General features: G+C 43.4%; 1 protein-coding gene across 1 annotated transcript; it reads left to right on the forward strand.

The window, feature by feature from the left end:
* Positions 1 to 10,802: 10,802 nt before the first annotated feature.
* On the forward strand, positions 10,803 to 14,591 carry LOC147899609 (uncharacterized). The gene is made up of 2 exons (XM_087377913.1): positions 10,803 to 13,586; positions 14,064 to 14,591. The coding sequence occupies exons 1-2, from the start codon at positions 10,973 to 10,975 to the stop codon at positions 14,456 to 14,458; spliced, it is 3,009 nt and encodes a 1,002-aa protein (XP_087234039.1). The 5' UTR covers positions 10,803 to 10,972; the 3' UTR covers positions 14,459 to 14,591.
* The last annotated feature ends 972 nt before the right edge of the window (positions 14,592 to 15,563 follow it).

Consider the following 15,563-nt stretch of genomic DNA (forward strand, 5'->3'; position numbering starts at 1 on the left):
AACACAAAGCAACTATAGACGCGCTTGGTAGACGCACAAAATAGCGGGCGCATTTATAGGTGTTGCTTTAGTAGAGGAATTACGGGCGCGTCTAAATGCACATCTAAAAGCTCGTCTATTTGCGCGTAAATTACCGCATCTACGTGCGCGTCTAACCTGAGAAAATACGGGCCCATCTAACATCGTGTTTATTAGCGCGTCTATTTGCACGTGTATTAGCACGTTTATTTGCGCATTTATACTGAGAATCAGACGCACATTTAGATGCATAAATAGACGCAAACCAGAGAATATAGAAAGTGAGATTTTGGTGTACATCATTGCTTTCCAAACATTGCCCATGATTACCAAAGCACATAATTTTTTGCAAGCCCACATATACAAGAATTAAGTGAGATGAGGAGAATGAGACAATATGTAAAATAGTTTTGCCAATATCAATTATGGGGCTACAGTTCAATCTCATCCTCAATGAGATCAACCCTTGCCAAACTATTTACTTCAAAATCCAAACAAGTGTTTAGATCTACAAATACATTCAACCCACTACTACTTGTGCCACTCATGTGCTCATCGAAATCAGCATCTCGAATGGTAGGCTCGTCCTCATGGGTAATGGCCTCAATATCTGTATCTCCTATCTCATGATCATCCTCCTCTCTCGTATCACGATCATCATCACGTCCATGGCCATGATCATCCTCCATACGCTCCATATTAGTAAATGTACTATACATCACTTTGGAACGTGGCATAATAGGTATGACATGCCACCATCTATTATTATCCATCATTGGTTGATAGACAACCTAATTCAAACACAAATACAATCATGTTACTTTTCTTGCATCAAATATTTAAAAGCGAGTATTTTTATATGTGTGCACAGTACCTGTTCACATTGTTGCGGTAGTACTAGTGTGTCCTTCCTACTTTGCCAAAACTTTGTGGAGTCAATAGTTACAAAGCCACTTGCATGGCATTTGATTGTTGCATTAGGGCCTCTTTCCACCACATCCTTAAACCACTTTACATCCAAAACATACACAAAGAAGCGTCGAAAGTCAAGCATAATAATATCTTGGATTATGCCACAATAATCATCCATGGCTCCATTGGCTCCCTCAAAGCTAGCAATGATGCCGCAATCTTGTGTGTTTCTCTTATCATCAATCCGTTGTGTTCGAAAATGCTTGCCCTCACACCATATAGCATTGAACATAGTGCACTACACCAAGAAAAAATCAATTAAATAAGCAATCTAAATTATTGAAAGCTCCTAACTTATGCATAACATTCTATATACTGAACTTGCTCATGCATCCCCTAGCATACTCCCATTCTTCCATTGTTATATGCATCCCCTCATCTTTCTCTGCTTTCTCCATTTCATCAAGTAGCCAATCCACATGAATATCCTTTGGAAGTGCTCTTAGATACTGAGGGTATGGCACACGAGATCCGTGGTGTGTACGAAAGAGGGCCCCTTCTTCTTGTCTTCTTGCCTTTGCATCCTCGTATCTTGTCACCCATCTTTCATCACATCACTATTAAGCATGCAAAAGAGGTTGATACTATTATGCAACTCCGTGTCTATTACTTTGTTGCGTCCTTTCCCTTGAGGCACAATAGAGGTCATCCTTAGGTCTTCATCATCTCTCCATAGTCGTGGGAGAGAGCTATCCACATCAACAAGAAACTCAGAAATATATACAAGTGACTCTTGTACCAACCAACATGCTACCTTCGAATCTTTCATTTTGTCTCACGAAGCCCTTCAAGGTCTTCATGAAGTGCTCCAGGAAGAACAACCATCATGCATGTATAGTACCGCATATAGCAATCTCATCCACCAAATGCACTATGAGATGTAGTTGGCTTGTGAGAATAGAATGTGGAAAATTCTCCTCCACTAAACAAACCGCCTCCACTGACATAACTCGAGCATTCTCAAGCATGGTGGGATCTATTTCCTTTGAGCTCACATACCTCACAAGCTCGCCCATCTTGTAAATACAATCTTTCATGTCCTTCGATGCACTATGTGAAATGCTAGTAGGTAGTATGAACTGAACCCGCGAGGAGGTGGTTGATTAGTTGCTTATAGCTATTCACTCACAAATTTGAAATGAAAAAGATATTATGCACATAAAATACTTACTTGGAGCATCTTGTGCCCATCATGAGATTTCAAGCCATATAATTGCTCTACACCTCTTTTCTTGCTCTTTGTAAAGGCTCCCTTCAAACACCTCATGCATCCAGTGGGAGTATGAATTGTAGTAATAGCGTGCTTCATCGTCGCCATCTCTAGCTTTGATAACATCCACAGTGCACGAGGTAAAAAAACACGCCCATTTGGTCTCTCTTGAGGCCAAGCTTCACGCATCCTCCCTGTGGTACGTAGATCCTCCCTTATGCCTGTCGAATCTCGTGTCCCATTCAAATGCTCCCAAATGGTAAATGCCACATTCTTGAAGATATGCATGGGATCAAGCAGGTGATTGATCTTGAGGTGGGACCAATATGGTAAACGATAAAAGATGGAGTATCTAAACAAAATAAAGTGTCAATGTGCAATCTTTACTTTCAGCCAATATAGCCAATCTTTACTTCTAGCCAATAGTTACAAACCCTTATTGGCTCATGCCAAGTGGTGGAGGAGTCATGGAACTGTCCCAAATTCTCATCCAATCTCCCGTGGTGAGTGATTGTGGGAGGACTTCATTCCAACGGGCAACATATCTAGGATGATCAGGTGGGAGAAATTGATGGTGATTCTCATAGATGACCTTATTCAATGCATCTACCCGTGAGGCAACTAGCGAAGGACCACAAACAGGACATGCATGGTAACCCGATGTAGTGAGACCTAAACAATAGATGCAATTAAGAGTGGAAGGTGGCTTTAGGGTGCCACATCCTTTGCCTATTCATAATTAAAAATGCAATGCTTACCTGAACACTCGCCATAGCCTGGGAAGTCATGCATCGTCCACATCAAGACTACTTTGCAGTTGAAGTCTCGTGACGAGGGAGGCCTGCTCACATCATGCACCTCGACATGAGCTCTGCAATAGATTTGCACTTGAACATATGTTGGATGCGAGGGATTATGGGAAAATGTCACAATACCTTACGAGGCACGTCCAAGGTTTTGAGATGTACTCTATATCTTGCCTCTCCACAAGTAGGACACTCTTGTGCATCCTTATGTAGTCCACGAAACAAAATGCAATCATTGACACATGCATGGATGCGCTTGTAATCTAATCCTCCAAGAGAGGTCACATGTTGCCTTGCCATATCTCTTGAGGTTGGTAGTTTATTCTCCCTTGGAAGCATTTTACACGATAGCCTGCACGTGAAGACCATAAATGAGGACAAGCATTCGAGTAATTGACCCACTAGCATAATTCACCATGTTTGCAAAATCGATTTTAAAGCTTACTTGAGTAATGCATTCAAACTTGCATTGCTCCATCCATAGATGGTTTGCAAGTTTAGTAACTCAAGGGAGGCATGTAGAATAGAGAATGTGCACCCCTCAAATAGTGGAGTCGATGCTGCAGTAAAAAGATCATCCTGCTCCATGCTATTATCCTTCCCTTGATGGACATATAAATCCCGCACCATATCATCAAACACCTCCTCCTCCACGGCTTCATGAGGTAATGGCGGAGGGCTACTATCACCATCATTCCATGCATCCGTAATGGTCCCTCCTGAAGATCCCACCTCATATCGCCAACGCTTCGCCTCCTCACGGCGAGCATAGGGTAACATATGCAGGTGTGGCATTGCATCCTGTATCAAATTAAAACGGGATCATAACTCAAACATATGAACACCCATAGGTATCTCAATCAACCTTAACTTACAAACCCTTACCTTGTTTACGGTCACATCCCATTCTCCATACTTTGAGATATGATTGAGTGTAATCCTGTGTGCACGATACATGTTTCCTCGACATCGATCACATAGACATTTGAATTTTTGCTCCAACCACATTTCGCGATGGTGGATACGGAGGGATTCATCCTCACTGGAGCTACTTGTTGAAGATGAAGACATCCTACAAACAAACAATCCACCAAAAGTGCTATTCTTCAAATGTTTAATTTAAACTCTGTGGCGTGTCTAAAGGTGCGTCTAAAAGCACGTCTAAAATTGCGTCTAAAGGCGCGTCTAAAAGCGCGTCTACTCTATGTATTTAGTTGCTTTGCTTTTCTTCACATTACTTATACTTCGCGCAGCTTGCTTCCTTCCTTATTAGCAGATCCATAGTTTCGACGCTTAAGAGGAAGGCTCCCATACTTACTTCCAAGCTTACACTTAATAGGAAGGCACCCACACTTACTTCTAAGCTTAAAGGAGAGGAGGACGAACAAGGAGGAGAAGCAACTTTGAAAAAGAAAGAAGAACCTTCCATACTGGGTATCAGTGTCACGTTTGTGTCGGGCGTAGTCCTTTTCTACTTTTTAGGAATCCCGTCTGTCGGAGTGCGTCTATAAGCGCATCTCAGAGCGCATCTAAAAGCGCGTCTATAGGCACGTCTAAACGCGCATCTAGCCTGTTTGCAGACATAGACAGACGTGTCGATAGATGCTCTGTTAGACACTCTGTTAGATGCTCTATTAAATGCTCTGTTAGACACTCTATTAGACACTCTGTTAGATGCATCTATAGATGCGCAAATCAGACGCATCTATAGACGTGCTCTGACAGTAAGCCTCTCTTCCTTTCCCCTTTCTTCTCAGCTCATCAGTAATAGATTTTTTTCCTTTTTTCCAGTTCAACATGTGGCCAGGAAGCGCTTCCAGCTCACCTGATCCCCGAGAATCTATTTGGAAGGACTTATATAACCTTTTAGGGCACCCTCCTAGTCCTGCAGAGTTATACGGGTATATGACAGGAACTCTAAACACTCCCCAGGAGTCGGCACTACAGACTCCAAGCCACCCCACACCGCCTGAGATCACCCCAACGGAGTCAGCACAACCGTCTTATGCCCCTTTCCCCATACCGTCTTATGCCCCTTCCCCCATGCCGTCTTATGTCCCTTCTGCCATCCCATCTTATGCCCCTTTCCCCATGCCGTCAAGAGGCCCTTCTATCTCGTAGAGCCGTCGACGTATTCCTATGCCATCGAGACTCGGTTCTCCAGCTACGAGTGGTCAGCGTAGTCCCGTGCAGTCTCTAACTACAAGTGGCCAGCGTACGAGCTCGACACGACAGGGTAGCAGGCGTAGTAGCAGGGAGAGCGGTTGGGGATGCATGGCACAGTGCTTTGGGCCATGTGGCAGTGGGGAGGATGATGATTCAGATGATTTAGACGTGCCTCTAGGTGATGGTATGATTTATTATGACATCACTCAGATAGGAGGCATCTTGATGGATGCGCGGGGGAAGGACATCATGGCCTTCATGTGCTTTGTAATTGCTAACAATTACAGAGATTGCTTTATCCACTACAAAGACCACCCAAAGAGGTTGGCGGCTGAGACGCTCGCTACTGTTCGCTCTAGGTATCCTAACCCCCCCAATCGCCAGTTCACCTGATAAATGGGCCAAGTCAAAGATTGTTATGATACTTAGCAATAAAATATCTTCGCTTAAGAGGCAGGCACTAGCGGAGCTTGCCAGGCTTGAGGCAGGTCAACCACCAAGGGGCCCACCCCACACCGCTCACGAGCGTGAGTGGAAGAAGGCAATGAAGTCAGCGAGGGAGGACCCCAGTCTGCAGCACGTGGAGGCACGGAGGATCCAGATGGAGGAATATGGAAGCGCGCATTTTGGAGCAGAGGGTGTTGAATCATGGGAGGCCCAATTTGTAAGTATCGATCTCAAATTATATTGCCTATGTAGTTTATTAGGAGGTTGTTTCTTTGTACTAATCCCTCCGCAAAGTGTGTCGTCATGCAGCTTGAGATCATGGGTAGATACCCTACTCCTGTGGAGACAGCCTACCACCGCCACCATCATAGAGGAGATACATGGAGGCACTTCTATGATGACGGGTTGATTACTGAGGAGCAGTATACCCGAGCTACTGGAGCGGCCCCCCAGGTATTTGAAAGTAATTAAATAATGCCAAAATTATAAGTAAAGATTTGATTTTTCATACATTGATATATGTTGTCCCTTGTTTACAGGCCCGCGCACAAGACGATGAGGAAGAGGAAGGAGGCGCAGAAGGGAGCACAGAAGGGAGTGTGGAAGGGAGCGAGGACCTGGAGAACATAGATTAGTTGTAAAAGTAGTGCTAGCTACTCTTTTTTGTACTTAAAGCCATTGGCTTGGCTTTGTGCCTCTTGTATATACACTCCTCTTATTTTTTGTACTTGAAGCCACATGACATGGCTTAGCTTCATGCTATATGTATATACAAGCACTTTTTGAGCTTTCAATTTTATTGTGTCTTGGAGTTGTAATGTTTTATTTGGAATTGTAATTAAAATGCGTTTGGCTATAAGAATTGAATTACACAATGTGGATATGGGATTCTTGTAACTATATAGCATACACAACATACACAGCATTCTGTAAATTAAAAAAAAAAAAAAAGCGCGTCTATCAGTGCGTGTAAAAACGTGTTTATATATGCGTCTGTCTGTTCGACTCGCGTCTATATTTGCATCTATAAACGCGTTTATAAGTGCGTCTATTTATGCGTCTAAGTGCGTGTCTATATGCGTGTGTGTCTGATATATAGACGTGCAATTAGACGAGGGTCTCCAAATGCGAAAATAGACGCGCAAATAGACGCGCCCGTAAGTTTTTTATTTAGTTCAGTAAATGCATCTGTGCGCATGTCTATGGGTGCTTTGTCTTGTTGTGTATGAAAGAAGAATGAGAAGGCCGGGCTCAATGAACTCTCTTACACACTAGGATATTAACTACCACCAGTGTAGTGGTTTGCTTCTATTATTACAATATGAATATTAATGTCATACAATTCATTCATTTAAGATTTAGGATTCATTTACAATTCATTCATTTTGGAGCTCTCATAGATTCTTGTGACATCACCCCATGTATTTGTGATTCTTTCAATAACTTCCATGTATGGAAGTCATTGCTCGGACATTATCTTTGCATATCTTTCCTAGAGTTCCAACACACTGACATACGAGACTACCCACCTTAGCCGAATGATGAGTGGTGGACATGTCACGTTGTATGAAAGAAGAACGAGAAGGATGGGCTCAACAAACTCTCTCCCTAAAACTAAGAGCCCATTCTAAAACCTAGCCCCACAACTCTGTCGACCGATCCACCTACAACAAATCTATGGCATATCCAAAAACCTTTGCAATTCTCTTGCTCTATTTGAGAACACTTTTAGATAACCTCTACGTAGGAATAGACCCAGAGACAACAAGGGAGAAAAATAGCTATAAGAAGGACATGCTTTGCAACTAACTGTTTGATATGGAGGCAGCAGATACGATGAATACTCATTTCCTATTCCTTAAGGTACTTCTCAAGCTCATGATGTAGGTTTCTTTTGGTAGGACATGGTGGAGGCTCGAGGATATATAGAGCACCGAGAGTAGGACGAAGAGGACCCCCAACAAAAAGAGGAGTTACTATGGGCGTACAAGATGGAAGGGAGTAGCAAGTAGTTGGTGGCTTGAATGTGTAATGAGGTCTATGATAGTGCATCAGACTGGCCTAAAGAGTTGGGAGATGCTTGCTACAAAGAGGTTGATAAGATAGTTGGGAATTAGGAATTTCCCATCATCCATGATAGATATGGTGCTCATAATACCTTATTTTGTGTCAACGTCCTTATGTGTTAATACCTAAGATAGTTGGTTCATTCTTAGTGTCAGTAATATGTGAACATAGTATTTTGTGAGCATATACGAATTATCTTAGGTCTGCTCCAGTAAACTATTAACCGATCTTATTTTAGTTGACCAAACTAAACTCGGATGGATCTTGATTTAATACACGACTACTTAATACACAAGGTGCATGAAGCGATGAAATAGGATTACTCTAATGTCTTAAGCAGCCTGATGGTTGAAATTTGGCATTTAAAGATAACTAGCCTAAAGGGGATTGTTTTTGTATAGCACTTTGCAATGAATTTTAGGATATCATGGCGACGGCAGTGTAGGATAAGTGGTTGCTAGTGCTGTGGTAGCAATGCCTAAGTTATGGGTCATGCAAGATACCTATATACAAAAAACTCCCTGAACCTCACACCAATCTTTCAGGCTTGATGGAGACTTGCAAACATGTGGATCGAAACTTCTTTGAAATAAGTGTTGCAAATCGTATTGTTCGTATTCTCTTCTGTGAGCCCCTTGATGTTTGAAAATGTTTGCATGTAGAGCATATTGATTCGAAGAACAAAATCACATGCGCATAATCATATATTCTTAAGAACATTTCCAAGAATAAATATAGTCTCTTAGATGATTGATGATAAATACTTATCCATGTCCATTAAAGATACTTCTATAAAAATTAAAGAAAGTATAAACACTTTTTATATTTCCAAGATAGATAGTACTTGTTACAACCCAAGTTTTTTTGTGGAAAATAATAATGAACCTTGAAGAAGTGACAACTTGGCTACTAAATACTTATTGAGGTTTCTATCAAATGTATCTTGACCATGTATCACTTACAGTGTTCACGAAAAACTGAGGTTTAGTCTCAAGTGAATGGAAGAATTTTGATTTTGGTTGATTTTGACGTGAAGAAAATAAAATTGGAGTCACAAAAACCTGCTTTTTTTACAAATATCTTCTACTCCTTTAAGGAGAAGTTTTGGAAAAGGAGGGCAAGGAGAACCCCCATGTGGTTCCAAAGGAGAGGAGGGAGCTTTGCGGGAGGGTGGGGAAAACAGGAAGTTCAAGGAAGGTAGGGGGAGGTTCGGGGAAGTTAGGGGGAGGTCGGGGATGACATTCAGAGGGAGGACTGTGCATTGATGACACATAGCATGACACAGCACAACTGCACATAGCCGTCGCCACAGACATAGATAGTCTTGATGATGTGGCATGCACGTAGGAAACATTAGAGTAGCTCCTGATGGGGTGGGGGTCACCATGTGGCATTGGTTGACGGTTGGTAGTCAAGAGTTCGCAAGAGACCACATGACAACGGATGGGCTTTATGACTATGCAGTAGTCTATGTGGCTATGATAGGCTAGATGGGCATGGGTCCCACAATGCAAGTGGCAAAGTGTGGCACGGCCACGTACGTAGATCAAAGAGACACACGGAGAGAGAAGACACAGGGAGAGGAGGGAAGGGGGGAGAAGAGGGAAGGGGGGGGGAGAGAGAGAGAGAGAGAGAGAGAGAGAGAGAGAAGAAAGAGAGAGAGAGAGAGAGAGAGAGAGAGAGAGAGAGAGGGTGAGAGAGAGAGGGAGGGAGCGATAGAGAGAGAGAGAGAGAGAGAGAGAGAGAGAGAGAGAGAGAGAGAGAGAGAGAGAGAGAGAGAGAGAGATCTGCCTTGCCAAGGCCTCTCTTAGCAGTGCACCTAGGTAGCTAAGAACCTCCAGTAGCAGCTCACTTGATAGAAATATGCTATGTGAGTACAAGTTTGATCTACTAATCTGCTGCTCTATAGGGTTGATCTACTTTCTGCTGCTCAGCAGGACAAGCAAAATTTTGGAGTAATGATGGCTTTTCGAATTGTAAAGTTTGCTTAGAACATATAGTTTCGTTAGTATATCATATGCGCATCATTTCCCTAAGTGTCATTTTCCTATACATCATCTTGCAATGATCTTAACTAAAGCAAATTTGTAATAATAGTTTTTCTGATTGACAACCTACATGATAGGATCTTGAACCATTGTGAAGCTTGCCATATATTCTTCTCTTCAACACATAGTGAGGGGACGATTGTTGCTGTTTGAGAGAGTTCAACAGATTCCTCATGCCGTAGCACATAGTCAGGGGACAATTGTTGCTATCTGAGAGAGCTCAACACTTTGTGAGGTACCAGTTGGTGATGATGAAGCACAAGCGCTGGCTAGCGGTGTCGCATGGGGTTTTGGTGGCATGCATCGTGGGGATAAACAACTCCAATGTTTTTTACATTAGCTTTGAGTTTGATTTATTTGTGGGAAGAACTACTATGGTGGACATGTACAGGAGATCATAATGTGCTTACATGGAGTACAATGATCTTGGGGTATGCTGAACATGAAGAAAGCGAGGAAGCTTTTGGCTTTTATGGGCAAGCTAGTTGATCTAAGCTGTGTAGGTATTCCATCAATCATCCAATGTTGACAATGACCCTTGAATGATCTTCCAATGACCCTTGAACGATCTTCTAACGACCAACAAAGTTGATCGAATCTTTCAGGCTTGATGGAGACTTGCGAATGTGTGGATCGAGACTTCTTTGAAATAAGTGCTTCAAATCGTACGGTTCGTATTCTCTTCTGTGGGCCCCTTAACATTTCAAAATGTTTGCATGTATAGCATAATGATTCGAAGAACAAAATCACATGCACATAATCATAGATTCATAAGGACATTTCCAAGAATAAATATAGTCTCTTAGATGATTGAAGATATATACTTATCCATGTCCAATAAAGATAATACTATAAAAGCAAAAGCAAGACTTATAAACACTTTTTACATTTCAAGATAGATAGGACTTGTTACAACCCAAGTTTTTATGTGGAAAAGAATAATGAACCCTCTAGTAGTGACAGCGTGGCTACTAATACTTATTGAAAGTTTCTATCAAATGTATCGTGACCATCTAAACTCTATCCATAGAGGGAGACTAGAGTGCTCAAGAGCACTGGTGCACACTTATTGTGAGTGGTAGGATAAAAACTTCTCCCGTGGGAATGCGTCTTGGGTTGACAAGACAGAGCTTGACTTAATGTGAGGCATGTGTTGACTCAAGTTGACCGAGGGAGTCTAATAAAACGTGGAGGAGGAGAAGCTATCTTAAGTATTCTAAGATCCCGCAGCCGCAGCCATGGCTTCCGCCACCTTCGTAATGCAGAAGAAGCTTGTGCTGCTGGTTCTTCTTGTTCTCCTTCGTTGTTGCTCCCATCATCATCTCCTCGTTTTCGCCCAAAAGCTTCCCCCCGACGCCCTCACCCTCCTCTCCCTCAAAGCCTCCCTCTCAGACCCCTCCGACCACCTCCATGACTGGTCCCCTTCCTCCCCCCTCCCCCCTTGCTCCTGGACCGCCGTCTCCTGCTCCCCTAACTCCTCCATCACCTCCCTCGACTTGTCCAACTTTGGCCTCCATGGCCCCATCCCTACCCTCATGTGCCGCATCCCCTCCCTCCTCTCCGTCAACTTCTACTTCAATGACTTCGGTGGCTCCTTCCCTGATGCCCTCCTCGATTGCACTCAGCTCACCCACCTCAATTTGTCTTCCAACTGGGTCGTCGGTAGCCTCCCCGAACACATCGACCGCTTGCAATTCCTCCAGGTTCTCGACCTCTCCAACAACAATATCTCGGGTCCGATTCCCGAGAGCTTTGGAAGGCTTCCCCGCCTTGTCAAACTGGCTCTCCACGGGAACTTCCTCAACGGGACGAGTGTGCCGCCCTTCCTCGGCCAACTACGACAGCTCCAGTATCTCAGCCTCGCCTGGAATCTCCTCAGTCCTGGGCCAATTCCTTGGGAGCTCGGCAACTTGACTCAGCTCACTTACCTTTGGCTCACTCGCTGCGAGCTCACTGGCCCCATTCCTCCTAGCCTCGTCAATCTCGCTAAGCTTCAAACCTTGGACCTCGCCATCAACAATTTGACCGGGACGATTCCTGAAGGTCTTGCCAACTTTCAGTCCTTAGTCCAGCTTGAGCTCTACCAAAATCACTTGTCAGGACCCATTCCCTACAACATCGGACTGCTTTCCGCGCTTGCTAGAGTAGACATGTCCGACAATTCTCTAAACGGACCGCTGCCTTCCAGCTTTTCGCAACTGAAGAGCCTCAACAATTTGCATCTGGCTAATAATTTCCTCTCGGGTAACCTGCCGCCTGGATTTGGCGACCTTCCCCTTGTAGAGTTGCAAATTTCCAACAATTCCTTTACTGGGAAGTTTCCACAGGCCTTTGGAAGCTCGTCCAATCTGACCTTGTTTGACGTCTCCTACAACAATTTCGATGGACTGCTACCCCCTCGTCTATGTGACAAGCAGGTTCTACAGTATCTTGATACCATTCACAACAACTTCGAAGGAAGCATTCCTGAGGCTTACGGGCCCTGTTCCACTCTACTTCGCCTCCGTTTGAACTCTAACCATTTGTCTGGGACTGTTCCGATAGACGTGTGGGGTTTGCCTGCTCTGAATATTCTTGATCTTCAGGATAACCAACTAGAAGGTAGCATCCAATCGACCATTGGCATGGCTCGCAGTCTTTCCTCACTCTATGTGAACAATAACAACTTTTCTGGTAGCTTGCCTGCTGAAATCGGGAATGTCCTGACTCTCTCCACATTATCAGCGTTTAGCAATAAGCTGTCCGGACCTATCCCCTCGTCTATAGGAAATTTAGTTCAACTCTTGGAGCTGGACTTGCAAAACAATCAAATATCGGGAGGAATCCCAGATGATCTCGGCAACTGCAGGGGCCTTACCACCGTCAATCTCTCCAATAACAAGCTGACCGGACCTATCCCTCCCACTCTAGGTTCAATGTCAAGGCTTAGCTCTCTTACCTTGTCAAATAACGAGCTGAGCGGGACGATTCCTCAGTCCTTAGGAAATCTGAAGCTTACGGCTTTCAATCTCTCCGATAACCATCTCCAAGGGCCTGTCCCCGATAATCTGATGATTGATCCACAGTTCACTTCTAGTTTCCTGGGGAATCCGGGACTTTGTGGTGATAGTACTTTGCTAGGAATCAAGCCATGTGCGGAGAGAAAAAGATCACAGTTACTGGATGGGCTTCTGGTGGGAGCTTTCGTTGTTGCGTTTGGAATATTTGCCTTAGGCCTGTTCTGCTTTTATAGACGCTACCGGCGGTATTCTGCCAGAACTATCTTCGACTCCTCGTGGGTTTCTTTCCATAAACTAGGCTTCCACGCCTTGGAAATAGGGCATGGCAGTTTGGAAGAGGATAACCTCATTGGATCTGGAGCCTTTGGAAGAGTGTACAAAATGACACTGAGCAATGGGGAGATCGTGGCTGTGAAACAGCTCCAAATCGATTCCCATGATGATAACGCCCGAAATGATGGTGGATTCAAAGCGGAAGTGGAGACCCTCGGAAAGGTAAGGCACCAAAACATTGTGAAGCTTCTTTGCTGCTGCTCCAACAATGACTCAAAACTGCTTGTGTACGAGTACATGGAGAATGGGAGCTTGAGAGATGCCCTGCACGGCAAAAAAGCAAGCATGCTTGACCATGAGACGCGGTACAGTATCGCTGTTGGTGCCGCGCAGGGTTTGGCTTACCTTCATCACGATTGCAATCCTCCAATAGTCCATCGAGACGTGAAGGCTGCAAATATCCTCTTAGACTCTGCCAACGAGGCCCATGTGGCAGACTTTGGGGTTGCGAGGATTCTCGAGAACTTGCACAAGCCATTCACAACGGAGATAATGGGGACGGCTGGCTACATTGCTCCAGGTGAGACTTTTTTTTTTTCCTGCCTCTAAGAAAATTTCGATTTTTTAAAAGATTTTATTAGTGAATTGTTGATTGGTCCACATGCCTCTTATTGTTTTTTGGCTTGCCTTTAGGTAGCCTTAATGAAGGTTCAACTTCCAGAAACCAAAAATAATTTCTAGCATTTTCCACAAGTGCTTTTTTGCAAATTCTTTGATTTGTTGGTGTGTTGACTTTAGATTATGTCTTTCAAATTTGGTTGTGCTTTTTTTGGAAGTGCATTCATTCCCTCTCTCTCCTCTTCCATTTCTCTCTCTCTTTATCACTTTGGGCAAGCCTCTCTCTCTCTCTCTCTCTCTCCTCCTTTTTCTCTCTCTTTGCAGGCCACATGAATGAAATTCATCTTGTTATGATTGATTGTTCCATTCTAACACATGTGACAATTATTCTTTTATCCTAAGGACATAAGATTGACGGTGAGTTGGTAATTCTGCTCAGAGCATTGCCATTCCATCAGGAGGGTAACTGAAAAGAGTGACGTATATAGTTTCGGCATCGTCCTAATGGAGCTTGTGACGGGAAGGAAGCCGTTGGATCCACAAGTTGGAGATGATGCGATAGAGCTTGTGAAGTGGGTGAGCAAGAGGATGCTATTGAGTGAAGCGCTCGAAGATGGGTTTGATGAGCTATTAGACCCCAGCTTATCAAGGTTTCCTTCATCGGCGCTAGAGAACATGAAACAACTACTTAGAGTTGCGTTGTTGTGCACGCAACCTCTCCCACAGCAACGTCCAACCATGAGGGAAGTGGTGAACAAGCTCACCCAACATGACATTCATGGCAAGACTAAAGAAAGTTGCAAGGATTATATTCAAGAAGCCCCTCTTCTATGAATATGCCTACTTGCTTGTTTTTATTTTTTACCTATCAACTTCTACGCATCCATTGTACATTAATTAGTAGATTCTAGTAGCCTTTTATAATAAAATGTTTCAATTGTACATAACTACTATGTAAAATTCACAAACCAACTCTCTTCTACTCCAACTCAATATATACGAGTAGCCTGACTCGTCAACGACGAGTTAGAGACCCACTTTGTTGGGTCTCAAGGTGCTAAAATGTCATTAATTCCAATAAATAGAATTTCAAATAAAGGCACCGTGTGGCTTGGTTATGGTAAAGGTTAAGCATAGATGGCAACTCTCCAAATTAAAAGGATGGGATTTCCACATATGTATGCAATTTGTGTTTCAATTAATGGGAATTTTTTATAACATGAATTTTCAATCTAGGCATCAAGGAGAAGGTGAAGACATACACGCACATGCATGCGTGCACGCACACATGCACATCCACGTGAACACACACACACACACACACACACACACACTCAAGGGGTGCACTATCAAGAAATTCTAGGTATCATGCGCATTCAAGGAATCTTTAAAAAACCCCTCAACTTTTTTTTTTCCCTAATAAAATCAGCCCTCTTTACTTATGAATTAACATATTTTTTTCTAATGTTGATTTAAAAATCCCATCTTGTTATTGTAAACCTATTAGAATTTTCCCAAAAGTGGAATTAAAATACCCCTCCTTTTGAATGCACGTGGTACACTAAACTTTGGGAGATGAACCCCCCCAAGCACACACACAGAGTGACAGAGAGTGTGAAAGAGAGACATCTATTTGTTATGCCTGTGTAGTCATTGAAGATTGCAAAAGCTTTGGACTATCGCTATGCCAAAAGCTTTGGAATGCAGATATACCAAAATCTTTGTAATGTAGATATACCATAAGATAGCATTCGAAATCTAAGCGAGGACCGGATGCCATCGGAGTTCACTCTTTCCCTAGTGGTTGTAACCCTCAAGTAATGCACTCCATTGTATGATATCTCTTATAGGAGATGCATCAAACAATTGTTGGGATTCAACCATGCTCCCACATTTAGCATACATGTCAATGAGACTCCTTGCCCTGATAGCGTTGGTC

The sequence above is a fragment of the Dipteris shenzhenensis genome, chromosome 8, assembly GCF_047967505.1.
Source record: "Dipteris shenzhenensis isolate YYH24624 ecotype China chromosome 8, Dip_SZ_1.0, whole genome shotgun sequence".
Taxonomy (NCBI): Eukaryota; Viridiplantae; Streptophyta; class Polypodiopsida; order Gleicheniales; family Dipteridaceae; genus Dipteris; species Dipteris shenzhenensis.